Source organism: Schistocerca cancellata, chromosome 2 (genome assembly GCF_023864275.1).
Source record: "Schistocerca cancellata isolate TAMUIC-IGC-003103 chromosome 2, iqSchCanc2.1, whole genome shotgun sequence".
Taxonomy (NCBI): domain Eukaryota; kingdom Metazoa; phylum Arthropoda; class Insecta; order Orthoptera; family Acrididae; genus Schistocerca; species Schistocerca cancellata.
The window spans coordinates 840,316,059-840,343,759 of NC_064627.1; the positions used below are offsets into that span (position 1 = coordinate 840,316,059).

General features: G+C 47.1%; 1 protein-coding gene across 1 annotated transcript in view; it reads left to right on the forward strand.

The window, feature by feature from the left end:
* Positions 1 to 27,567, forward strand: part of LOC126159174 (uncharacterized) — a 520,900-nt gene extending 493,333 nt beyond the window's left edge. The window contains exons 7-10 of the mRNA XM_049916497.1: positions 17,247 to 17,559; positions 17,611 to 18,034; positions 26,733 to 27,099; positions 27,145 to 27,567. Coding sequence (XP_049772454.1) covers positions 17,247 to 17,559; positions 17,611 to 18,034; positions 26,733 to 27,099; positions 27,145 to 27,567 — 1,527 coding nt within the window. The remainder of the gene's footprint in view (positions 1 to 17,246; positions 17,560 to 17,610; positions 18,035 to 26,732; positions 27,100 to 27,144) is intronic.
* The last annotated feature ends 134 nt before the right edge of the window (positions 27,568 to 27,701 follow it).

Sequence of the window (27,701 nt, forward strand, 5' to 3'; positions counted from 1 at the left end):
CCGGCGGCACCATTAAAGCACAGCACAGCGGTACGTCGACGATATTCTACGCCCCGTTTTGTTGCCCTTCGTTGCAAGCCATTCTGGGCTTACATTTCAGCAAGATAATGCCCGCCCGCACATGGCGAGAGTTTCTACTGCCTGCCTTTGTGCTTGCTAAACTCAATCTTGGACAGCAAGATCGCCGGATCTCTCCCCAACTGAGAACGTTTGGACATTATGTGTAGGGCCTTCCAACCATCCTGGGATTTTGACGATATATCACGCCAATTGGCCAAAATTCGGCACGATACCCTCAGGAGGACATCCAACAACTGTAGCAATCAGTGCCAAGCCGAATAACTGCTTACATTGGGGTCAGGGGTTTACTGGCTTGCTCTGTTTGCGAAACTCCTTCCCTTGAATAAACCATCAAACTTTTCTGGAATGTTGTTTGCTGTGCACCTACATTAAATCTACGTATTTCCGTCCCATTCGGCTAATTCCTTCGTAGTACATCATTTTTTTGCCACAAAATGTATTAGGAATTCTTTTTCTGAAGGCATTTGCTTGTACTGTAGGCTTGTGCAGAAGTGAAAGATGGAATATAAACAGTTAGATAAAAGAGATTAGAACCCTTTGATATGTGGTGCTATAGGAGAAAACTGAAGATTAGATGGGTAAATCACATAACCAATGAGGAAGTACTGAATCGAATTGGAAAGAAAAGCTATTTATGGCAGAACTTGATTAAAAGAAGGGACTGGTTGATAGGGAATATCAAGAGGCATAAATGAATCGTCATTTTGGTACTTAATAGAAGTGTGAAGGGTAAAAATTGACTACAGTAAGCGGATTCAAATGGATGTATGTTGAAATATCTTTGCAGAGATGAAGAGGCTTGCACAGGACAGACTTAGCGTGGAGAGCTGGAAAAAACTGGTCTTCGGAGTAAAGACACGACGACAACAATGTACGAGAACAGTCAGTATGAGTAGTAACCAGTCGATGATGATGATGATGATGATGATGATGATGATGATGATGATGAGCCAGCCAGAGTGGCCGAGCGGTTCTAGGCGCTACAGTCTGGAACCGCGCGACCGCTACGGTCGTAGGTTCGAATCCTGCCTCGGGAATGGATGTGTGTGGTGTCCTTAGGTTAGTTAGGTTTAAATAGTTCTAAGTTCTGGGGGACTGATGACCTCAGATGTTAAGTCCCATAGTGCTCAGAGCCATTTTTTGATGATGATGGTGGTGGTGGTGCTGGTGGTGGTGGTGGTGGTGGTGGTGGTGGTGGTTGTGGTAGTACGGATGATTGTATTCCATGCGTGACTTCAGACTGCCAGTACAGTGTGATTCCGCGATGATGTTACAAACTTCTAGGAATGATGGAAAAGGATGACGTTGGTCCGGAAACGACTGCGTAGAAAGTTATGAGCGAAAATCGTACTGACACCTCTGACAGCGGAATACGTACATATTCCGGTTCTGTTGTTGGTAAGATTGTTGGGTAGGGAACCTTCAGAGCTGGTAGTATGGACCAAAACAAGGAGTTACTGGTAAACATGGGCTCTAAAATTTATACCTTAAGAGTTATCAGCACTTGTTCACCTTCGTTACTGTGAAACATATCTCTCATCTCTTCCGCTAAACAAGTGTCCATAGCTGTTAAGGTACACATATTATAGGCTGTATATACCGAACATTTTTTTCTTGTTTTGATCCACACTACCACCTCTGAAAATCGCCTACCCTACAATCTTACCAACAACAGAATCCATAGATGCATTCCATTGTCAGAGTTGTTAGAACTATTTTGGCTTATAACTTTCGACTCCGTCGTTTCCGAACCGGGGTCCCTAGCATTAAATTGATACATTCAGTCTTCCCCTTTATCCCTGAAAGTTTGTAACATTATCAAGGAATCACCTTATACATCTGATACTGTAGCGGCGAAGTGGCTCAAAAATGGTTCAAATGGCTCTGAGGACTATGCGACTTAACTTCTGAGGTCATCAGTCGCCTAGAACTTAGAACTACTTAAACCTAACTAACCTAAGGACATCACACACATCCATGCCCGAGACAGGATTCGAACCTGCGACCGTAGCGGTCGCGCGGTTCCAGACTGAAGCGCCTAGAACCGCTCGGCCACTCCGGCCGACAGCGGCGAAGTGCTATCGGTCGAGGCGACAGAGTGGTTTTCAAATCTAATGTGTCAGCAGTGTGTAATTGAATTGCTTTCCAGTAAGTATACGTCACGCCAGTGCTACCACACGGCGTGTGTTATGGCCGACAGCAACCGTCGTTACTGGTCATAAAAATGTTGCTCGACGGGGTAGTTAATTCGCAGAAGCCAGCTGCAGCTCTCGCGACAGTCGTCCCACGCAGGCCCCTGTCACAGCGGCGGTTCTCAGTAACCGCCGACATCACGTTTGGGTGTGCCCGCGAGACGGCGGCAATGCGAGCGGGACCACGGTGGTCCATCCACGGCCGAGGCGACCGATGAGCCGTAACGGCGCTGCCGACGGGCCAATTACGTCGTCCGCCGTACACAAATAACAGTGGTTGCGGGTCGCGAGTAATGGAAAATGTTAGCCTGCGACGGGGGTAGCATTACGGGTAATGGCAGCCGCGGGGGGGCGGCGGTGGCCGCAGATTGCGGGGGCGAGGCGCGAGGCGGCGCCCCGCGGTAGTCCGCCCGCTGCCGGCCCCCGCCGTGACGTCACGCCGTCATCTCGCTCCCGTCTCTCAGTCCTCCCTTGTGCCTCCCTCCTCCCGCTTCTCACGAGCTTCACTTTCTGACGAAGGCCACTCCATCGACCATACGTCAACGGCAAACTTATACCACTTCCGTTTAGGGCGAGTGTTCATCAGAGACAAGAGTATCGTCAGGAGCGGCGCAGGCCAAGACGAGGAGCAATCTGCGGTTGTTTTCTGACGATGCCGTGATGTACAGTAAGGTGTCGAAGTTGAGTGACTGTAGGAAAATACAAAACGACTTAGACATAACTTCCAGTTGGTGTGATGAACGGCAGCTAGCCCTAAATGGGGAAAAATGTAAGTTAATGCCGATGAGTAGGAAGATCAAACCTGTAATTTTCAGGTACAGTATTACTAGTGTCTTTGACACAGTCAAGTCGTTTAAATATCTGGGCCTAATGTTGCAAAGCGATATGAGGTGGAACGAGCATGTGAAAACTGTGGTGGTGATGGCGAATGGTCGACTACGATTTATTGGGAGAATTTTGGGAAAGGGTGGTTCACCTGTGAAGGAGACCGCATATAGGATGCTGGTACGACCTATTCTTCAGTGCTGTTTCGGATCACTACCTGGTCGGATTGAGGGAAGACATCGAAGCAATTCAGAGACGCAGTGCTAGATTTGTTACCGGTAGGTTCGAACAACACGCAAGTGTTACAGATATGCTTCGGGAACTTAAATGCGAATCCCTGGAGGGAAGGCGACGTTCTTTGCGAGAAACACTATTGAGAAAATTCAGAGAACTTAAAGATCACTGTCGAAGGACTCTACTTTCGCCAATATACATTGCGCGCAAGCATCTCGGAGATAAGATACGACAAATTAAGATTCAGGGGAGGCATATACACAGTCGTTTTTCCCTCGTTCTATTTGCGAGTGGAACAGGAAAGAAAGTGACAAGTACTGGTACAGGGTACCCTCCACCACGCACCATACGGTGGCTTACTGAATGTCTATGTAGATGTAGGTATTACACCGTGCCGATTCTATTTTCGACTCGATGCGGCAGACGCCATATTGATTTCTGCGTATTTAGCTATTTTGTGTTATAACTTCCAGTACGCTGTTTCAAGGCAACGGCTCACTGAAGAATTATCACAAACACGTCAGACTTCCAATTACACAAATCAAAAAAAGTTTTGCAGCACCTCGGTTCCCAGAGTTCCGGAACCTGTGCAGAAAATTGGAAAACACATCAACATAAACACCATTTCCGTCCTTTTTTATTGCTCATGAAAACCATACATTGCATGTTGTACCACCATACAGCTAGACCTTCAGAGGTGGTGGTCCAGATTACTGTACTCACCGGTAACTCTAATAACCAGTAGCACGTCCTCTTGCATTGATGCATGCATGTATTCAACGTGGCATACTATCCACAAGTTCATCAAGTCACTGTTGGTCCAGATTGCCCCACTCCTCAACCGCGATTCGGCGTAGATCCCTCAGAGTGGTTAGTGGGTCACGTCGTCTATAAACAGCCCTTTTCAATCTATCCCATGCATGTTCGATAGGGTTTATGTCTGGAGAACATACTGGACACTCTAGACGAACGATGTCGTTATCCTGAAGGAAGTCATTCACAAGATGTGCACGATGGGGGCGCGAATTGTCGACCATGAAGACGAGTGACTGGCCAATCTGCTACCGATATAGCTGCACTGCCAGTCAGGGGATGGCATTCACGTATCGCACAACCGTTACGGCGCCTTCCATGACCACCAGCGGCGTACGTCGGCCCCACATAATGCCATCCCTCCAACTTTCTGCACTCGCTGGGCAGTGCGTCTAAGGCGTTCAGCCTGACTGGGCTGCTTCCAAACACGTCTCCTGTCTGCGTATTTAGCTATTTTGGCTGGTTGGAGGCATATGCGACACTCATCGGTGAATAGAAGAGATGCCAATCCTGAGCGGTCCATTCGGCATGTTGTTGGGCCCAAATATACCGTGCTGTATGGTTCCTTGGTTGCAAAGATGTACCTCGCCATGGACGTTGGGAGTGAAGTTGCCCATCATGCATCCTATTGCGCACAGTTTGAGTCGTAACTCGACGTGCTGTGGCTACACGAAAAACATTATTCAACATTGTGGCATTGCTGTCAGGGTTCCTCCGAACCATAATCCGTAGGTAGCGGTCATCCACTGCAGTAGTGGCCCTTGGGTGGCCTGAGCGAGGCATGTCATCGATAGTTTCTGTCTCTCTGCTTCTCCTCCATTTCCGAAGAACATCGCTTTGGTTCACTCCGAGACGCCTGGACACTTCCCTTGTTGAGAGCCCTTCCTGGCACAAAGTAACAATGCGGACCCGATCGAACCGCAGTATTGACCGTCTAGGCATGGTTGAACTACAGACAACACGATTTCTGTACCTCCTTCCTGGTGGAATGACTGGAACTGATCGGCTGTCGGACCCTCTGCATCTAATAGGCGCTGCTCATGCGTGGTTGTCTTCATTTTTGAGCGGGTTTACTGACATCTCTAAACAGTCAAAGGGGCTGTGTCTGTGATACAATATCCACGGTCAACGTCTATCTTCAGAGGTTCTGGGAACTGGAGTGCTGCAAAACTTTTTTTGATGTGTGTAAATGTCAGTTACTGGTACATCACCTTATAAGCCTCCAAGAGAGAGCCGTCACAAAAAATCGAATGTCTTCAGCGTACCGTAGTGATAAGCACGTCGATTACAGAGTCAGAGAAAGTAGGTTTGCATCCCGCTGTATGCAAATTTTTTTATCTTAGCCTTTTTAAAACATTCTCGGACTTTCTTACAAATGTGATGCTGATATGTTTGGAATATTCGATGTTTTTTACATTTCCATCTGATTAGAAATCGAAGGGAGAAATAATCTGGCTGTTTATTTTCGGATATGTGGCGATTTACGAGTGTGTGCTTAGACAGGAAGCTAAGAGGACAGTTCAAATAGATGGGGGTGAAATATGCAGCAATAAAATTTATATTCCTCTTTGTCTCAAATATTTGGCTGTCTGTCTATTTCCTTGGGTATGCGAAGATCATGAAGAGACAAATATTTGACATTTTACAGCCAGTAAAATTTCCGGCTGGTATAATTGTTTTTCTTTTTGTTTATTTTTGGCTTTGTGCATCAAAGATCATACACGTTAACATAATTGCAATTTCCACATTAAAACTATAAATATAGTTGAATGAATAAACGTAAGTTCTTAATGTAAAATGTTGTTGTTGTTGTGGTCTTCAGTCCTGAGACTGGTTTGATGCAGCTCTCCATGCTACTCTATCCTGTGCAAGCCTCTTAATCTCCCAGTATCTACTGCAACCTACATCCTTCTGAATATGCTTAGTGTATTCATCTCTTGGTCTCCCTCTACGATTTTTACCCTCCACACTGCCCTCCAATGCTAAATTTGTGATCCCTTGATGCCTCAAAACATGTCCTACCAACCGATCCCTTCTTCTAGTCAAGTTGTGCCACAAACTTCTCTTCTCCCCAATCCTATTCAATACCACCTCAATAGTTACGTGATCTACCCACCTTATCTTCAGCATTCTTCTGTAGCACCACATTTCGAAAGCTTCTATTCTCTTCTTGTCCAAACTAGTTATCGTCCATGTTTCACTTCCATACATGGCTACACTCCATACAAATACTTTCAGAAACGACTTCCTGACACTTAAATCTATACTCGATGTTAACAAATTCCTCTTCTTGAGAAACGCTTTCCTTGCCATTGCCAGTCTACATTTTATATCCTCTCTACTTCGACCATCATCGGTTATTTTACTCCCTAAATAGCAAAACTCCTTTACTACTTTAAGTGTCTCATTTCCTAATCTAATTCCCTCAGCATCACCCGACTTAATTTGACTACATTCCATTATCCTCGTTTTGCTTTTGTTGATGTTCATCTTATATCCTCCTTTCAAGACACTGTCCATTCCGTTCAACTGATCTTCCAAGTCCTTTGCTGTCTCTGACAGAATTACAATGTCATCGGCGAACCTCAAAGTTTTTACTTCTTCTCCATGAACTTTAACACCTACTTGGAATTTTTCTTTTGTTTCCTTCACTGCTTGCTCAATATACAGATTGAATAACATCGGGGAGAGGCTACAACCCTGTCTCACTCCCTTCCCAACCAGTGCTTCCCTTTGATGTCCCTCGACTCTTATAACTGCCATCTGGTTTCTGTACAAATTGTAAATAGCCTTTCGCTCCCTGTATTTTACTCCTGCCACCTTCAGAATTTGAAAGAGAGTATTCCAGTTAACATTGTCAAAAGCTTTCTCTAAGTCTACAAATGCTAGAAACGTAGGTTTGCCTTTTCTTAATCTTTCTTCTAAGATAAGTCGTAAGGTCAGTATTGCCTCACGTGTTCCAACATTTCTACGGAATCCAAAAACTACTAAAAGACGAATACCATACAGCCAGCAGTAGTTACAAAGTGTGAAATACAAAGATAAGTTCGTAATATAAATTAAAGCACAAGATTACGGCTCAGGTTTCGAACTGGGCCGGTTCCATAGAAGAATGACATCCATAGCAACTTATGTTTGAAAGCTGGACAACAGCGGGTTGGCATAACCATGCCGATAACTACATGTCATCTACAGCTGCATTACCTGTGGCTGAATTTCAGAGGTACAGCGAACACCAAATTATGCTGATCAATTCAGACTGTCTGGATAATAGAGAACACGAATAATTCGAAAAACACAGGTTTTATAGCAAATGCTATTTACTAAATTTACAAAACATTCTACATGTAGCATTTGAAAGCCTACCGCATTGCTTACGATTTACGCACCAGAAGATGACACCATACTTACAAAACTACACTTAAAACACACAGCATTTCCTGTCAGTTGCTTTTCATTTCACTTTCGGGAAATAATCGTGAAATTTTCTCTGTTTCCGTTTTTTCATTAACTTTTCCCTTGAAGCTTCTCATTTGTAATGGAATTAAAACACCGGTACAGTGGAAAAAAATTGTTTCGTTTGCGCTAATAAGAGATCAAGGCCTTTTAGTCGCCCGGTGTATGCTATAATGGTTCCTCGACCACTACGTCTTCGCTTTATTCTTCTACTGAGCAACACATTTTCTGAATAAAGTCATCTAGATCACTTAATGTATTTCTTTACACACTGCGTGGCAAAAAAGTGAAGCACGCAGAAGGCGAGGAGAAACAAAATGAAACTTTACGAGTTGAGAGGATATGAGATGTTTTTTCAATGATTACTAAATCGAGTCAAATTTACAAAGAACTTGCCAGTATGAGCAGCTTATCAATATGACTTTGGACTTTGGAAGGATATTACAAAGCCGTCATATGATGTTCACAGGCAAGCAGTCTCACAACTTTTGTAACTGATTCTTGATATCCCTTATACAGACGCTGGGTTGGAACTGACATCCGAACTGGTCCCACATATGTTCTACTGGCGACGAATTTGGGGTTCTTGCTGGCCATAGGAGAACCTCAACGTAACAGATACAGTCCATACAGACACGTGCCGCATGGTCCTGTTGAAAAATGGCCCAACGATACTGTTGCATGATAGTTAACAGGTCAGGACGCGGGATATCGCTGATGTACCGTTTGGCCGCCAGATTTCCCTGAGTCACTACCAGCTGTTACGTACGATGATATCCGATGGCTTCCCAATACATTACGCCAAGATTAGCACCACTATGTCTCTCCAAAACAGCTGAACAATAGAACATGTCGTCGCCACACTTGCCCACGATGCTCACCCGATTTAGTGAAGATCCATCATTCACAGCTGAAAAAACCGGGACGCCATTCATCGGCGTTTATACTAGTCGGTCACGGCTCCACTCCAAATGCAGCTGTCTGTGTTGTGATGTTAATCAGCTGCCTGCGCAGGGGAAAGTAATTCTCTAGTCCGGTTGCTGTTAATCTCCGATCAATAGTTTGAAGTGACACAGGATGTTGCAGGGAGTCTATTACGTGTTCTCGGATGACAGGGTCACGATATAACTGATGCACAGTAAGGCCATCCGTCCTTGTGGTGGTCAGACGTCGTTGACCAGAACCTTGATGACAAATGTCGCTGCTCTCACGTTCCCATGGGCCCAAACAAGGGACCACTGTCACATTCGACGGCCTCACAAATCTAGGTCCCACGATTCGATCAGTAGGCGAAATAGGCAATGACAACAGTGACACCCCTTTCAAACTCTGTCAGGTGCTGGTAACGCTGTCCAAAACTAGTGAGCGACATCTCAGTGCCCTTCACAGTGGTATGAATGTATGGTGTCTGTTCTTTTGAACATGTCCTAAAGAACACACACCACTCACTCATATGATTGATAAGTCTAGCTGGACAATGAATCCACCTTCTTCAGTGCGAATGCACATATACGTCCGACCTCCTGTGGGAATCTCTGATGAGCGAATAGGAATATAATGGATAGGCACTGCAGGTAGCTGGCGCTCGGTGGCAGTGTGGATCGGACTTGAGGCGTGCCGAGATAGTCCGTGCAGTTGCCATAACGCTGTGTCCCGGTTGGAGCAGTTGTTACCGCACCTGCCTAGTAAGCAGGAGATCCCGGGTTCGAATACCAGTCCTTTACACATTTTCGCTCGTCTCCGCTGATTCCACTTAACGTCCCGCTGCAGCTGACAGCAGTGATCCTCCGTAACAGTGATCGCTCAACACCTGACTCTGGTCACGCCCCTTCTATGCCCTGCCGGTTCTGTTAAAAACACAAAAAATGAACAACACTAACGCACTCTAAAGGCCGTTCTACCTGTCGCTGCCAATTGCAACTCTATTCTTTTACACTACCGCCGATGATGTGTAAGTATAAAAACTTACAATGCCATCCGATCCTGTGCTTTACGTGCATCAGGTTTGTTGTCAGGCAATGTATGTAATGTCGTTTTCGCTACTGTTATCATCAGATTAAAACTTAGAACTTGTAAAATAACTTTCAGTGTTAGTTTCCGTAATATCTACGCCACGATGGGGTGTCAGCTATTAGCTGTTTTACAGAATTTACGAATAGTTCAAGCATAGTTCTGTTTTTTTCATGAACAATAGAACTATTCACGGATAAACCGCACATGGATAATCCGCATTTTGCTGTACTTCGTTAGCTGAGTTTGTACCGTGCAGTGAGTAACGGGAAGAGCCAATCACGAACTGCAGAAGGTAGAACTTTCGTAGGGAAGCAGAGAAAATAAATGGTTCAAATGGCTCTGAGCACTATGGGACTTAACTTCTGAGGTCATCTAGTCCCCTAGAACTTAGAACTACTTAAATCTAACTAACCTAAGGACATCACACACATCTATTCCCGAGGCAGGATTCGAAACTGCGACAGTAGCGATCGCGCGGATCTAGACTGTAGCACCTAGAACCGCCCGGCCACCCCGGCCGGCGAAGCAGAGAGAGATCCTTAACAGATTCAAACGAAATCGAGTTACTGGTAATAAGCAAAACATGAGCTACAGTCAGTTATATGATAGACGTTCATTGACTTATAAAGCAAGATTTACCTATGGACTCATCAAAAAATCCTAAATCGTTTTTATCGTAGATAAAAACAGCCAAATAAGCAAAGTTGTCTTTCCATATGTTCCTTCCTTATCGCGGTATCGAAATCGATAAAATGAAGATCAAAATACTAAATTCTGTCTTTCAAAATTGTTTCCAAAGAAGTACTTACTTTCTATATCTAGATATGTATCTACATCGATGCTATGCAAACCATTAGGTAGTGTATAGCAAAGAATATTTCCCATTGTACCATGTATTAAGTTTTTTTCCATTTCCATTTGCGTGTGTATCGCGGGAAGAACGTCTCTGTTGGCGCTATAATTAGTCTAATCTTGTCTTCGTAGTCCCCACGGTATCGATATTATGTGGTTGTAGAATATTCTTAGATTCCTTACTTTGTACTGTTTCCTGAAACTGTAAGTACCCCACGGACAGTTGTCGTTTACCTTCAATCGTCTGCCATTCCAGGTCCTGGAGTGATGCCCTCCCGTGGACCAAACAAAGTTGTGACCAGCCGTGTTACTCTTCTTTAATATCTCCTGTTAGTTCTCTTTAGTGCGGGCCCCACACAATAAACAATAGTCTAGGATGGGTCCCACGAGTGTTTTCTAAGCAATCTTCTTTGTAGACACACTGCATTTTCCCAGCGTCCTGCAAATGATGTGAAGTCTGCCACCTGCCTTAACTACGAGTCCCAAATGATCTGAAGTCATCCACCAGCCTTACCTGGAGTGACCCTATGTCACGTTTCCATTTCATATTCCCTACAAATTGTTACATCCGTGTATTTGTATTTGTTGATTTTCGAACACTGCACTGTCACGAAAATGACATACGGAAATGAGTGAGAGCGGAAACAAAAAAATTGAGAAGACACTCGATGGAGGAAAACTCGTTGAAGCTGTCGGGGTAAGTGTTGGATTACGTGTGGAATATGAGGAAGAACAACAATTAAACGTAGGTCGAATAGTCCATCCTGATTGGAAAAAGTCATTCCGGTCTTTTAAATGCTTGCAGGACAGTTACACAGAAATTCAAGCCTATCTCACCGACATCCCGATTCTGGTGAACTGTAGGAAACAACCCAGATTATGTGTGCACCGACTGTATGAAACTCAGCTTCAACCAACAACTCCATAACCGGTAGAGAGCGAAGCCCAGTTTGAAGACTGATACCATGTTTTTCTGACTTCCGGAATTTTTTTCATACAGTCCCGTGTCGTAGATTAGTAAAGAAAATATGTAGACAGAGCAATTTATAGCATAACGATCTCCAAGATTCATCGATGGGGAAGGCAGATACAGGCTGATATGCCGGAGCCGGCCGGTGTGGCCAAACGGTTCTAGGCGCTTCAGTCTGGAACCGCGCGACCGCTACGGTCGCAGGTTCGAATCCTGCCTCGGGCATGGATGTGTGTCATGTCCTTAGGTTAGTTAGGTTTAAGTATTTATAAGTTCTAGGGGACTCATGACCTTAGATGTTAAGTCCCATAGTGCTCAGAGCCATTTGAACCATTTGATATGCCGGAAAAACTTTAAGGAAGTGTTATTCATCCATGAAGGACGTCATTCCGACAGTTCTTGAATATTTTTCATCGGTCGTTTTTCTCTACAGGAGTCATTATGTGTAAGCTCACAATACGATCTAGAATTATTCTAGAGATGGAAGTGGGCGATTTAGATGCTTACCTGAGTAGTCTGACCATTATTTGAATATCGCTCGTCAATGTGGGATCTGTACCAGATAAGATTGATAGAAGAAACAGGGAAAATCCACAGAAGAGCAACGCGTTTCGCTGCAGGCTCATTTAGTAAGCTCTAAAGCATGACGGAGAGCTCAGCCAGTTCCATTGGCAGACGTTGCAAGAGAGGCGTTCTGCATCAGCAATAATTCTTCATCGTCCACCATACATCAGCTGGCTTGCGGAGCATTGATGCAAATGTAGATGCATTGCCTTTCTCGTAGATTAATGTTACTTGAGCTCATTTCTAATCACTGTGAACAGTTCTTTGCACAAAAGATTTTCCATCACTACGTATTATAAATTACACTTCCCCGTCGCGTTTTTCTGTATGTATGTGGAGGCTAATCTCAGAGCTACTGTAGCCATTTGAATAGACAGACTGATTAACAAGGAAGGTTCGTGTATATAATATACCCCTGCGCGAGGTAAGACGTCCAAGAGTACATACGTATTGCCAGTGCTGCCCTAGTGAAGCCGGGCGATTCGTTAGTGAATTATGTTCAAGAATGGAGCTGAACAATCTTACAATCATCTGAATTTCACCACCGTTTGCAGTGCCGTTCGCGGAATTTATATTTGGCAAAACTAGGTGCAACATCTGTTTCCTGACACGTTTTATCCACACTTACTGATACACAGACACTTTTGGGCGAAACACAAAGTTGCTTACGTGTTCGTGGATTCATTTAGTGCGAAATGAAAGTAGTTATTCGTAGTAAGAGTAACTTCATGTACTGTGTGTACAAAACTGCTTCGCTTCAGTGTTTTAACAGACAGATGGGGTGGCGATGAAGTGCCGGGTCTGACATTCGAGAGGAGTGGGGTCGAAATATCCTTCGGGCGTCCTGAGTTACAAGGGGCAAAGTATCAATTATCACCTAGAAAAAATGAAGGCGAAAAAATCAGAGGAAACTTACGGCTTTTCAAGGTAAACACCAAATACTGTCGAAAACAGTAATTAACAAGGTAGTAACTGAACAGAAGTTACATTTTAAATATCTGGACTGCGACACGAGTTACGGCGTCGATTATAATAATAAGGAAGAATGTATTTGAAAATGTCAAACAATATGTCAGAAGATGACTTAATGGAAGGTCGGTTCAAGATTTCGGAAAACACGTAGGAGCAACACATATTCAAAAATCTGAAGAGGCACGCAATATACGGAAAAGTCGAGAGGAAGCTTTTACCCAGCGGTAAGTAGGTTTCAAATCACCGACGATGGTGATCAAACAGACATTAGTTCTGAGCAACAGAGCCATACATGGGATATTATACTAGTAAAATTACAGGGGTCCAGTTATTTTGCAACTGGCAGCCTAAAGGATGAGCATACGACTTGCATTAGATTTTCGCCATTCCTGTAGTCTTCATCCTTTTGCCTGGTCTGATGATGTTCCCATTTCTTTGCATTAGTGCCTCTCTTCACCCTGCTATTGGACCTAGTTCCCGCAAAGGTTAATGCTACCAGCATGCCTCCAGTATTGGTTGCCCGTTACAGTTTCTCCCCACTGAGAATGTACTCGTTAGAATTCAGAAAGTATGAATACAAAATGAACACAAACAACCTAGAACAAGACCTTGGTACAGCGATGATTACGCTTTCGTGCAGCAGATAGTGATTTAGAATAACAGCTTTTAGCTGTCAATACAATGAGGCGCGCGAACTCCCTGTACACAGGAGTGCTGTTGTGCGGCTAGCTGCCGATAGACAACGCAGAGCCCCGAGGTCGCTGTTGTATCTGCAGCGCATCTCTCGCCCCGCCCTCGTGCAATCTGCCGCGGCGTAACGCAATCACTGCTAAGTGCGGCGAGCTATTATTCGTTATGCGATCTCCGCCGCAGGCCAACATTTCCATTACTCGCGACCCTTAACGTCTGTTAGGCTATTTCATTTATCTCGTGAGTTATTCTGATGCGCTTTTCACTATTGAGACATCATTTGCTAGACGTCTTAACCTCCCTTTCTCTTCCTGGAATCGTCACAGACAGTAATAAAGGTTGTTTGTTACTGCTATAATTCTTAAGTCAGCCTGAACGATCGCCAGTATCTACACTTCCTGACGAAAAGAGTGAAGCACGCAGCAGACATGGTCCGATGTCAGTGTAACTTCGTATATGTACACACCTTCTGGGGACATTTGAATGATTAGAGCTGCAATTTCCTGAGACAGGTGGATCGGCCACCAGGGTGCATTCGTGTTGATCGTGTTTAGTATTTTTACCAGGCCTGGCAGGGTACGTAAGGAACGTCAAGAGCGTCAGATGTTCAGTGAAAGACACTCGTATGAGACAGCGTTATCAGCATGTGACAGAGCTTGAGAGGGGCCTCATTGTGGAACTCCACTGGGACGGTTGGATGAATCGTGTAATGTGCTGATTTGAGGGACATTCGGATGGGACAGTGGTCCGATGTTGAACTGCATAGGAACATGAGGGCCGGCACATTCCTCGTCAAGGTTGCAGTTAGGGCTGTTGATAAAATACCGATATATCGATATTTTTTGCCAATAAATATCGACATACATTGGCCCTATTGTTTTCACCGGTGTATCAATATCGAAATGGCAATATCCGGTGCCGATATTTTTATTTTATACTATTTTTACCGCATTTTTCGATAAATGTTTAAAGTTGATCTTTTGAAATTGTAGTAGAACGTAATTTAACTTTTACTGTGTGAAGGAGTCTTACTACTTTTTGAGCATTCATCACGTCCAGTCTTTCTCTTTGACTGTGTCAAGAAGACGTCCGATTGCACTAGGCGGTGGTGGTGTGAATATAATGACAAGATATCTGATGTGAAGAAGCAGCACACCAGTTGCGTGAAAAAACAATTTTTAACGCTACTAGTGTGCTGTTTTTTCACATGGGCTGTCTTCAAAAACTCAGTTCCGCACTGTCGCTTGCTCCAAAAAGTGCGCGCTTACGGTCTATCAGATGACGTATGTGGTTGGATAGAAAGTTTTCTAACAGACAGAGAACAGTATGTCGTCCTGATCGGGGTGACTTCAACGGAAACAAGCGTAACATCAGGTGCGCCCCAGGGCAGCGTAATAGGTCCGCTGCTTTTTACGATTAACATAAACGATCTGGTTGATGGTAGAGATGGTGTCTCTGCTGGTCCACTCTCGAACTACACGCGAGAAAAAGAAACACTCAGATGTTTCAGTGCGAGCTCCCATTTCTCTTACTTTATTATGATGATCATTTCTCTCTCTCATAGGTGGGCCCCAACTAAATATTTTCACACTCTGCGGAGAAAGGTGGTGACTGAAATTTCATGACAACGTCCTGCCGCAGCGGAAAACGCCTTTGTTTTTGTGAATGCCACCCCAGTTCGTGTATCATATCCACTGCACTCTCTCCCGTATTTCGCGATGGTACACAACGAGCTACCCTTCTTCGAACTTTTTCTAGTCCTCCGTTAATCCTATTTGACGAGCATTCCACACAGCACAGGAGTACTGCAGAAGCACATTATTTCTGTGTTTTACCAATAGATCGCAGTCTTCGGTTTGCTTTGCCCACAACAAAACCTAGCTCATCAATACAGTTTCTGTTACTCGCAGTTGTAGTCCCTAAGTATTTATTGAATTGCACAGGGTGAATGTTACCATTGCTAGCATACTCGTTTGAGCTGCGTTGTTGTTGTTGTTGTTCTGCTGAGACCTTGCAAGGCGAAGCTTTGCCGTACTCGAAACCCATTGGCTTTGCCGTACTCGAAACCAAGACTCTTTTATTCCCCATAAGTTGCTCGCGTATCATGTCATTTCTGGAAACCCAGAATCTGTTCTGTAGGAATCAACATGGATTCCGGAAACAGCGATCGTGACCCAACTCGCTTTATTTGTTCATGAGACCCAGAAAATATTAGATATAGGCTCCCAGGTAGATGCCATTTTCCTTGACTTCCGGAAGGCGTTCGATACAGTTCCGCACTGTCGCCTGATAAACAAAGTAAGAGCCTACGTAATATCAGACCAGCTGTGTGGCTGGATTGAAGAGTTTTTAGCAAACAGAGCACAGCCTGTTGTTCTCAATGGAGAGACGTCTACAGACGTTAAAGTAACCTCTGGCGTGCCACAGGGGAGTGTTATGGGACTATTACTTTTCACAATATATATAAATGACCTAGTAGATAGGTTCGGAAGTTCCATGCGGCTTTTCAAGGATGGATACAGAGAAGTTGCAGCATTAGAAAATTGCAGCGAAATGCAGGAAGATCTGCAGCGGATAGGCACTTGGTGCAGGGAATGGCAACTGACCCATAACATAGACAAATGTAATGTATTGCGAATACATAGAAAGAAGGTTCATTTATTGTATGATTATATGATAGCGGAACAAACACTGGTAGCAGTTACTTCTGTAAAATATCTGGGAGTATGCGTACGGAACGATTTGAAGTGGAATGATCTTATAAAATTAATTGTTGGTAAGGCGGGTGCCAGGTTGAGATTCATTGGGAGAGTCCTTAGAAAACGTAGTCCATCAACAAAGGAGGTGGCTTAGAAAACACTCGTTCGACCTATACTTGAGTATTGTTCATCAGTGTGGGATCTGTACCAGGTCGGGTTGGCAGAGGAGATAGGCCGGCCGGTGTGGCCGTGCTGTTCTAGGCGCTTCAGTCTGGAACCGCGTGACCGCTACGGTCGCAGGCTCGAATTCTGCCTCGGGCATGGATGTGTGTGATGTCCTTAGGTTAGTTAGGTTTAAGTAGTTCTTCGTTCTACGAGACTGATGACCACAGATGTTGAGTCCCATAGTGCTCAGAGCCATTTGAACCATTTGACAGAGGAGATAGAGAAGATCCAAAGAAGAGCGGCACGTTTCGTCACAGGGTTATTTGGTAAGCGTGATAGCGTTACGGAGATGTTTAGCAAACTCAAGTGCCAGACTCTGCAAGAGAGGCGTTCTGCATTGCGGTGTAGCTTGCTGTCCAGGTTTCGAGAGGGTGCATTTCTGGATGAGGTATCGAATATACTGCTTCCCCCTAATTATACCTCCCGAGTAGATCACAAATGTAAAATTAGAGAGTTTTGAGCGCGCACGGAGGCTTTCCGGCAGTCGTTCTTCCCGCGAACCATACGCGACTGGAACAGGACAGGCAGGTAATGACAGTGGCACGTAAAGTGCCCTCCGCCACACACCGTTGGGTGGCTTGCGGAGTATAAATGTAGATGAAGATGGAAGCCGAAGCGTTTTACCAAATGGAAACTATTTACGTTACTTATGTTTTACAGATTCTGCAAGAGGAGAAAGGGGTGCTCGTGTCACTGGAGAGGTGCCTGAAAGACCGCTGCTCGGAACTGGAGGCGACAGTGAAGAGGCAGCAGCAGCAGCAACATCAACAGCAGCGCCAGCAGCAGAAACAGACGGACGCTGGGGGTGGCGGCTCGACGCCCGCCGAGGACGAGGGCATCAGCTCCTCCGACCAGGAGCACTCGCTGGAGGAGCGCGAGCCCATGGTGTACGAGCTCTTCCACGTGCACAACGACACCATCCTCATGCAGGAGACCAGCGTCGACGACGGCCCCGAGCCCGGCGAAGCCGAGGGCTGCGTCGTCGGTGGCGGCGCTGGCGGCGGCGGCGTAGTCGGAGGCGGAGGCGGAGCCGCGGCCGACGAGGACGAAGAGACGACCATCGACGAGGTGATCGAGGAGCTGCGCAACATCATCAACGACGCGGAGACGGAGGCGTACGCGGCCGAGGCGGCGGCCGTAGCGAAGGCGGGCAAGCGCAAGGAGGAGCCGCTGTTGATCGCGGAGGAGAGGCCGCCCGCCGTGGGCTTCACGGTGCGCATCCAGGCGCTGGAGCGCGAGGCGGAGATCGTGCCGGCCAGACTGCTGCCGCAGCCGCCGCGCCGCGCCCGCAGCCTGGTGCAGCTGGCGCCGCGCGCGCACGCGCACTACGTCTCCTCCAGCGCCGCCAAGAGCGCCTCCTTCTTCTTCGACGACGAGGACGACGAGGAGTCGCCCGTGCACTCCAGCGAGGAGGAAGACTCCGACTCCCTGCTTAGCAGCGCCGCCAGGTGAGACCCGCCGTCAGCACTCCTAAGGCATAGCAGAAGGTATTATTGTTAATGACTGTTGACTCCGTGACACGTGGAAGTATGTGTCGGTTCTTGAGGCGCACTCAGTCAGCTGCAGTGGTTAGCGTCACCGCTCGCGACAAGCGGGAAATACGGGTTCGATTCCAGGTCTGAACACAAATTTTCATGTGTCACAAACATCTGGAGTCAAAATGCGAATCCATTTCGCAGAAGTACGACGGTCACTCCAAAAGAAATGCACACTATTTTTGTAAAAATACAGTTTTCATTCTGCATGTGTGAAAGTTTTACAGTGTTTAGATAAATCCTTCCCGCTTGTTTTAAAACTTAGTTCAACCTGATCCCGTGAGTGGCGCCATCACATCATGTCTCCAAGATGGCTGCTACACTTGATGTTCCTCAGAACCAACGTGCTGTCATAGAATTCCTGTGCTGTGAAAACGAGACAGCGGGAAACATCCACAAGAGGTTGAAAAAGGTGTATGGAGATGCTGCTGTCGATCGCAGTACAGTTAGTCGGTGGGCAAGCAGGTTACGTGATGAAAGCGGGCACGGCAATATTGAGGATTGGCCTCGCAGCTGCAGGCCTCGTACTGTACAAACTCCAGACAATGTGCAGAGGCTTAACGAATTGGTGACTGCCGACAGAAGCATCACAGTGAACGAATTCTCACGCTACGTTGAGGTAGGGGAAGGAAGTGTTTGCAAAATACTGGAAGTGTTGGCGTTAAAAAAGGTTTGTGCCAGGTCGGTTCCCAGGATGCCGACAATGGCTCACAAAGAAACAAGAAAAACGGTATGCAGCGAACTTTTGGAACAGTACGAGAATGGTGGAGATGAATTTCTTGGAAGAATTGTGACAGGTGATGAAACGTGGCTCCATCATTTTTCACCATAAATTCTGATGCATATGTGACGACACTGAAGAAACTTCAAGCTCGACTGAGTCGTGTTCGATCACATCGGCAAAAGTAGCATGTTTTGCTGTTGCATGACAATGCACGGCCACATGTCAGTCAAAAAACCATGGAAGCGATCAGAAAACTCGTATGGACAACACTGAAACACCCGCCTTACAGTCCTGACCTGGCTCCATGTGACTATGATCTCTTTGGGAAACTGCAAGACTCTCTTCGTGGAACAAGGTTTGAAGATGATGACTCCCTTGTGCACGCTGCCAAACAGGTTGGTCCAGAATTTTGCCGTGCAGGTATACAGGCACTGGTTCCAAGGTGGCGTAAGGCAGTTGAGAGGGATGGAAATTATGCGGAGAAATGAAAATATTGTTCCTAAAGAATGTATCTACACACTGTAAAACCTTCAAACATGTAGAACAAAAGATGGATTTCAAAAAAATAGTGTGCATTTCTTTTGGAGTGACCTTCGTATTTAATGAGGCACACCAATATTTCGTCTCCATTGTCAGTCTCCCCTATTCAGAGTAGAGCAAACCCTGTCCATCCTGAATTATTTTACGTATACATTCCAACCTCTGCCTTTCCTTACACTTTTTGTCGTCTACAGCTCCCTCTACATCCTTGGAAGTTATTCCCTAATGTCTTAATACACACCCTGTCAACGTCTCTTTTCTCATCGGGACATCGACGTCAAATACACTCTTTTCCTCAACGGTTCTCCAAAAAATTCGTTATTTCTTGTGACAGTCTACAATGCTGTTCAAAACTGAAGGATGAAAGTAACTTTCTTAAGTTGTGCTGCTGCCAACTAACAATGTTCGATGGCACTTTGGACCATAAACAGAAAGAACTTTGCAGTACAGTACAGAAGGTACATAGAAATGCGCAATGAAATGAACAGAAACGACACTTTCAATCAAAGATAATAATTACAATGAAGTCACCGAGATTCATAGGGCGTTTCATTCCTCCACCAGCGCCGCTGACAACTGCTTGGCGTTCCTTGGTGCATGTGGAAGGCCGGCCGATGTGACCGAGCGGTTCTAGGCGCTTCAGTCTGGAACCGCGCGACCGCTACGGTCGCAGGTTCGAATTCTGCCTCGGGCATGGATGTGTGTGATGTCCTTAGGTTAGTTCTAAGTTCTAGGGGACTGATGACCTCAGATGTTAAGTCCCATAGTGCTCAGAGCCATTTGAGCCATTTTGCATGTGGACGAGCTGCACTATGTCTCCCCAACGTATCCCACGCAAGCTGGATGGGAGGAACGGGAAGGCCAATACGAGGTGCATTCAAGTTCTAAGGCCTCCGACTTTTTTTCTAATTAACTACTCACACGAAATCGATGAAATTGGCGTTACTCCTCGACGTAATCGCCCTGCAGACGTACACATTTTTCACAACGCTGACGCCATGATTCCATGGCAGCGGCGAAGGCTTCTTTAGGAGTCTGTTTTGACCACCGGAAAATCGCTGAGGCAATAGCAGCACGGCTGGTGAATGTGAGGCTACGGAGAGTGTCTTTCATTGTTGGAAAAAGCCAAAAGTCACTAGGAGCCAGGTCAGGTGAGTAGGGAGCAGGAGGAATCACTTCAAAGTTGTTATCACGAAGAAACTGTTGCGTAACGTTAGCTCGATGTGCGGGTGCGTTGTCTTGGTGAAACAGCACACGCGCAGCCCTTCCCGGACGTTTTTGTTGCAGTGCAGGAAGGAATTTGTTCTTCAAAACATTTTCTTGGGATGCACCTGTTACCGTAGTGCCCTTTGGAACGCAATGGGTAAGGATTACGCCCTCGCTGTCCCAGAACATGGACACCATCATTTTTTCAGCACTGGCGGTTACCCGAAACTTTTTTGGTGGCGGTGAATCTGTGTGCTTCCATGAGCTGACTGGCGCTTTGTTTCTGGATTGAAAAATGGCATCCACGTCTCATCCATTGTCACAACCGACGAGAAGAAAGTCCCATTCATGCGCGTCAACATTGCTTGGCAACATGCCACACGGGTAGCCATGTGGTCGTCCGTCAGCATTCGTGGCACCCACCTGGATGACACTTTTCGCATTTTCAGGTCGTCATGCAGGATTGTGTGCACAGAACCCACAGAAATGCCAACTCTGGACGCGATCTGTTCAACAGTCATTCGGCGATCCCCCAAAACAATTCTCTCCACTTTCTCGATCATGTCGTCAGACCGGCTTGTGCGAGCCCGAGGTTGTTTCGGTTTGTTGTCACACGATGTTCTGCCTTCATTAAACTGTCGCACCCACGAATGCACTTTCGACACATCCGTAACTCCACCACCACATGTCTCCTTCAACTGTCGATGAATTTCAATTGGTTTCACACCACGCAAATTCAGAAAACGAATGATTGCACGCTGTTCAAGTAAGCAAAACGTCGCCATTTTAAGTATTTAAAACACTTCTCATTCTCGCCGCTGGCGGTAAAATTCCATCTGCCGTTCGGTGATGCCATCTCTGGGACGTATTGACAATGAACGGGGCCTCATTTTAAAACAATGCGCATGTTTCTATCTCTTTCCAGTCCGGAGAAAAAAAATCGGAGGCCTTAGAACTTGAATGCACCTCGTATATTCGCCGTACATCGTCTCCTTCCAAGAGTTCCTCCACCTGTGCTGTTCGATGCAGTCGAGCAATGTCGTCCATAAAAATGAAGTGAGGGTGGAAAGCACCCCTGAAAGGAGGCACATGGGGAAGGAGTCCAGAGTCACAATAACATGGCCCGGTGAGCGCACCATGTTCAAAGATTCGGAAGTGAGTACACTAATGCAACATTATGCGTCGCTACACGGCAACACCTGGGCCACCAAAACGATCATGTTTCGCATTGTTCCTGAGTGTATTACGAGTTCCCACCTCTTGCCATGTGAGGGTACGTCCGGTATCGTCGAAAATGATCATTTTGGTGGCCCACGTGTCATGGTGTGGGAAGCCATTATGTTGAACTGACCTCCAGATCATTGAACACGGTACACTCACAGTCAGCGTTATTGTGCAACTGTTCTCCTTCCCCATGTGCCTCTTTTCAGGGGTACACTCGGCCCTGGCTTCGTTTTTATACATGGTAATGCGCGACCGCGTCTAATTGCGCAGGCAAAGAGCTCTTGGAATGAGAGGACATTCGTTGAATGGACTGGCTTGTCCATTCCCCCAACTGAAATCTAGCTGAGCGCTTGTGGAAGGCATGGGAGAGAATGGCCAAGGTAGGGTTTCGTAAGCACGAACACAAGCAGTAAGAACTCTCGCCATGTGCAGTTGACCATTATCTTGCTGTAACGTAAGCCCAGGATGGCATGCCGTGAAGGGCCACTAAACGGACCATAGAATATCATTGATGTATTGCTGTGGCGTAATGGTGCCACAGCCCACCCGGTTAGCCGAGCGGTCCAACGCACAGCTTTCTGTAGTGGGAAGGAGCACTTGGTCCCTAGCACGAATCTGCCCAGTGGACTTGTGCCGAGGTCCGGTGAGCCAGCCCGTCTGTGGATGGTTTTTAGGAGGTTTTCCAATTGCCTCGGCAAATGCGGGCTGGTTCCCCTTATTCCGCCTCAACTACACTATATCAGCAATTGCTGCGCAAACAAGTTCTCCACGTACGCGTACACCACCATTACTCTACGACGCAAACATAGGGGTTACACTAGTCTGGTGTGAAACGTTCCCAGGGGGGAGGGGGGGAGGTCCACCGGGAGCCAAACCACACAATAACCCTGGGTTCAGTGTGGGGCGATGGAGGGGTGAAGTGGACTGCGGTAGTCGTTGTAGGGTTGTGGACCACTGCGGCTGCGTCGGGGACAGAGCCTCTCCGTCGTTACTAGGTCCCCGGTTAACATACAACATGGTGCCGCAGATGAAAACCGAAGGTGTCTGCTATGAAAAGAAATGGCACCCCAGACCATTAGTCTAGTCAGGCTGGTATCCCACCGCTGTCCGGGGCGTCTCCAAACACGTCTTCACTGGTCACTGAGGTTCAGTTCGAAGCGGGACTTACAGTACCACTGAAAACAATTCTACACTAGTCAATGAGATTCCTGGCTGAAGATGGGCTGGAGACGCCCAGGGCGGAGATGGGATACTAACTTCACTGTCACACACCATATGGCCCACCAACCAGGAGTGATAGTCCACAGTGCCGTGTCCTTACGTAACAGGACGTCTTTGGTCGTCATTCGCAGCACCCTTACAGCATAGCGGCACGACAATGATATTCTATGGGCCAGTTTGTTGCTCTTAATGGTAAACCAACCTGGGCTTACACTTCAGCAAGGTTATGTCCGATCACAAACGGAGAGAGTTTCTACAGCGTAACGAGACAATTAGCCATCACAGATTGATTCAAAATGACCACCGGCAGCGGCAACACACGCTTCCAGCCTGGTATGGAACGAGTGCTGCACACGTGCTAGCGTTTCAGTAAAGGTGTCCAGGCAGGCTGCAGTAATACATCATTTTATATCATCAGGTGTAGTTGATATGGCCTTGTAAAAAGCGTCTTTCAGCTTTCCTTGCAGAAAAAAAGTCTATAGTTGCCAAATCCGGGGAATGGGCCGGCCAAGGTACAGGTTCTCTGCGTCCAATCCAATGATTTCGAAATAATTCGTGAGGACATGCTGTAGAAGTTCGTGCACTATAGGCTGGACAGCCATCATGTTTGTATCACAGGTTCCTCCACTCAGTCTGCTGAGGAACGTCTTCCAGCATCCATGGAAGGTGGTCTGGTAGGAGGTTGTGATACTTGTGTGCATTCATTGTTCTGTGGATGAAAAGCGAGGCTGTCAGCTGATGATCACTATCCCACACCACACGTTTACACTCCACAGTCACAGACGTTTCACCTGGCGAAGGCAACGTTGATTGTCAACAAACCAATAGTGCATGTTCGACCTGTTACCTGACTATGATTAATAAATGTGGCTTTATCACTAAACAAGATATACAATACATCTGGGGTATTCTGTTTTGATGCTCATCTACATAAGTTAACACGATTCTCATAATCATTTTCACGCCGTTCTTGGTATAGAGAGATGTGACAGAGATGGAGCCTATGTCGATGGAGGATGCACAGTGCACTTGCAGGAAGAACATTATTTCCCCCTCTTTTGTCGTCACTTGTTTCCTTCTGTTATGTTGTCTAGGTATTAAACTACCAAATTTATGTAACTGGTTTAAGAGGTTGATAAATAATTCCAGAGATGGCTGACATCTATTGGGATATCTTGCCGCATACACCACACAAGAACGAACTGCGTTCTTCCTTCACTCTTCATACATCATGACGATCTCGGCTTTTTCTGCATTGGTATATCCCATCGTCCACTCACGACCTACTTCTTGGACGGTCTCACGCTGACTGACTTGCAGTGCACTCAAGAAACGCACAAGCAAACTGTAAGCAAACATAACAACGTAGTACGTAGCAACTGCGCCGGTTGAATGGCACAAACAAGTGTCAGTTTGCAAACTTTCTAAAATACGATATCTCTTAAACGATTCGCACTGTAATGCTGCAACAGACACCACTGACATTCTAATTTACCCTACTTTCATTCAGTTAATGTCAACAGGCATTGTTCTACAGTGAAGAGCCAAAGAAACTCATACACTTGCCTAATATCGTGTAGGGCCTCCGCGAGCACGCAGAAGAGCCGCAACACGATGTGGCATGGACTCGACTAATGTCTGAAGTAGTGCTGGAGGGAACTGACAACATGAATCCTGCAGGGCTGTCCATAAATCCGTAAGGGTCCGAGGGGTAGAGATCTCTTCTGAACAGCACCTTGCAAGGCATCCTAGATATTCTCAATAATGTTCATGTCTGGGGAGTTCGGTGGCCAGTGGAAGTGTTTAAATTCAGAAGTGTGTTCCTGAAGCCACTCTGTAGCAATTCTGGACGTGTGGGGCATCGCATTGTCTTGGTGTAATTGTCCAAGTTCGTCGGAATGCACAATGTACATGAATGGATGCAGGTGAACAGACACGATGGTTACGTACATGTCACCTGTCAGAGTCGTATCTAGGCCTATCAGGAGTCCCATATCACTCCAACTGCACACGCCGCACACCATTACAGAGCGTCCATCATCTTGAATAGTCACCTGCTGACATGCAGGGTCGATGGATTCATGAGGTTGTCTCCATACCGGTTGACGTCCATCCGTGCGATACAATTTGAAACGAGACTAGCCCGACCAGGCAACATGCTTCCAGTCGTCATCAGTCCAATATCGGTGTTGAAGGGCCCAGGCGAGGCATAAAGCTTTGTATAATGCAGTCATCAATGGTACACGAGTGGGCCTTCGCTCCTAAAGACCATGTCAATGATGTTTCGTTGAATGGTTCGCACGCTGACACATGTTGATTGCCCAGCATTGCTACTGCAGCAGGGTTGCACTTCTGTCACGTTGAACGATTCTCTTCACTCGTCGCTGGTCCCGTTCTTGCAGGATATTTTTCCGGCCGCAGCAATGTCGGAGATTTGATGTCTTACCGGATTCCTGAAATTAACGGTGATGCTGATGATGATGACCCGTGCTCCGTGACAGAGCGTAGGGGAACGATGCGGGAGACCCGCACCGCCGCAGTAGGCAAGGTCCTAGTGGAGGTGGTTAACCATTGCCTTCCTCCGACCGTAATGGAGATGAATGATGATGATGAAGACGACACAACAACACCCAGTCATGTCGAGACATGGGAAATCCCTGACCCCGCCGGGAATCGAACCCGGGACTCAGTGCTCGGGAAGCGAGGACGCTACCGCGAGACCACGAGCAGCAGACATTAACGGTACAGTCGTGATATTGTTGCACGGGAAGTTCCTCATTTAGTCTCTTCCTCGTAGATGCTGTGTCCCATCGCTCGTGCACCGACTATTACACCAGGTTCAAACTCACGTAAATCTTGATAACCTGCAAGTGTAGCAACAGTAACTGATACAACAACTGCACCGGACACTTGTTGTCTTATATAGGCACTGCTGACCACGGCGGCGTATTCTGCCTGTTTACATATCTCTGAATTTTGAGTGTGCATGCCTATACCAGTTTCTGTGGCGCCTCAGTGTATTTAAAAAAGAGTGTGTCTGCACAAAAATTACACATTCTAAGTATTATTGCAACTTAAGAACTTTCAGCATTGCAGCGCGTCAGCAATCGTAAGTAACGAAATAATTATAAAAATCCTCCTCGATTGCACAAAGTACCTGGTGTTTACCTAGGTTTCAGCGTGGGTAACCACGCCTTCTTCAGAACAATTTTATAAAACAGCTTCCCTAAATGGGCATAGTCAAAAGCTAAAATAAACACCTACAGGGGCAAGACCCCATAAAATATTTTTACAAATACACGGTACATATGTACCAAGTCAATAATATTACTTATCTCTGTGTGTGCTGCCTCACCCCAGCCAACGTACGATGGTCATAGGCTCTCCATTTTTATGGGATCTTGTCACTGTAAGTGTTTATTTTAGCCTTTGACTACGCCCTTTTAGGCAAGCTGTTTTATAAAATTGTTCTGAAGAAGGAGTGGTTACCCACGCTGAAACCTAAGGTAAACACCAGGTACTTTGTGCAATCGAGGCGGATTTTTATAATTATTTATTTATTAAATTATTGCATCTGTGAAAACTGCATATCAGCCGGACTTTCTATTTCCGCAAGTTTGAGGCGATCCACCCTGTGTATGATAGTATGCATGAAATGTACGGAGCGCAGCTAGTGTAGATGTGCGCCTGCTTCAGGGACCACTGCGGCACAAAGAAGTGGACAGTGAGGGAGGCGAAGTCTACGGCGGCGCTGAGGCTGAAGCTGGCGGGCGCGCCGGCCGGCGAGCGGGGCGGCGGCCGGCCGGTGCGGCGCAGCGAGTCCTTCCACCAGGTGCTGGCCGGCGACCCCGAGCGCCGGCAGCGGCTGCAGGGCCGCTGCGGCAGCTTCGACGGCCTCTTCTGCGTCACCGACTCGCCGCGCAGCCGGCCGCGCTCGCCGCCCTCCACCGCCGTGGTGCCCACGCTGGCGCGCAACCGCCACCACTCCAAGAGCCTCGACTGCATCGACGAGGGCCTGCACGCGCTCGTCGACGTGGTCGTCGCGTCGACGGCCGCCACCGCCGCCACCAGCGTGTCCGTGTCTGCGGCGGCGGCGGCCGCGGCGCAGGACCGGCGCAGCAGCGGCCGCGGCTCCACCACCGACGAGTGGAGCCTCGAGTGGGACAAGAACTACCTGGCGGTGGCCGGCGCCGGCTCGCCCTCGCTGACCGCGTCGCCGCCCCCGCCGCCCGTCGCCATCGTGCCGGTGTCGCGCTTCCCGGCCGCCGCCAAGCGCTACCCGCCCGACGGCGCCAGCAAGCCGCCCGTCTACCTGCCCGCCGCCACGCGCAAGAACTCCTTCGACGCGCCCTTCCTGGTGCGCGGCGGACACGGCAACGCGGGCCTCTACTCGGGCCGGCAGGCGCTCTCCAGGGAAGCCATCGCCAAGCACAGCGCCAGGGCCCGGAGCGCCTCTTCCGCCGGGGCCACGCCGGGCCGCAAGGTGTCCGTCAGCGTCAAGGTCACCGACCTGCCCTCCGGACTCTACTAGGGCACCTTTCCCCAGCATACGAAAACACAGACTTCAGCACCACCTGTGCGTCATTTGTTTCTACACAACACACCATCATTTGTTTCTGCATCTCGATTTTTGTTTTTCCACCAGAGTGTTGCTGTTTTCCACCT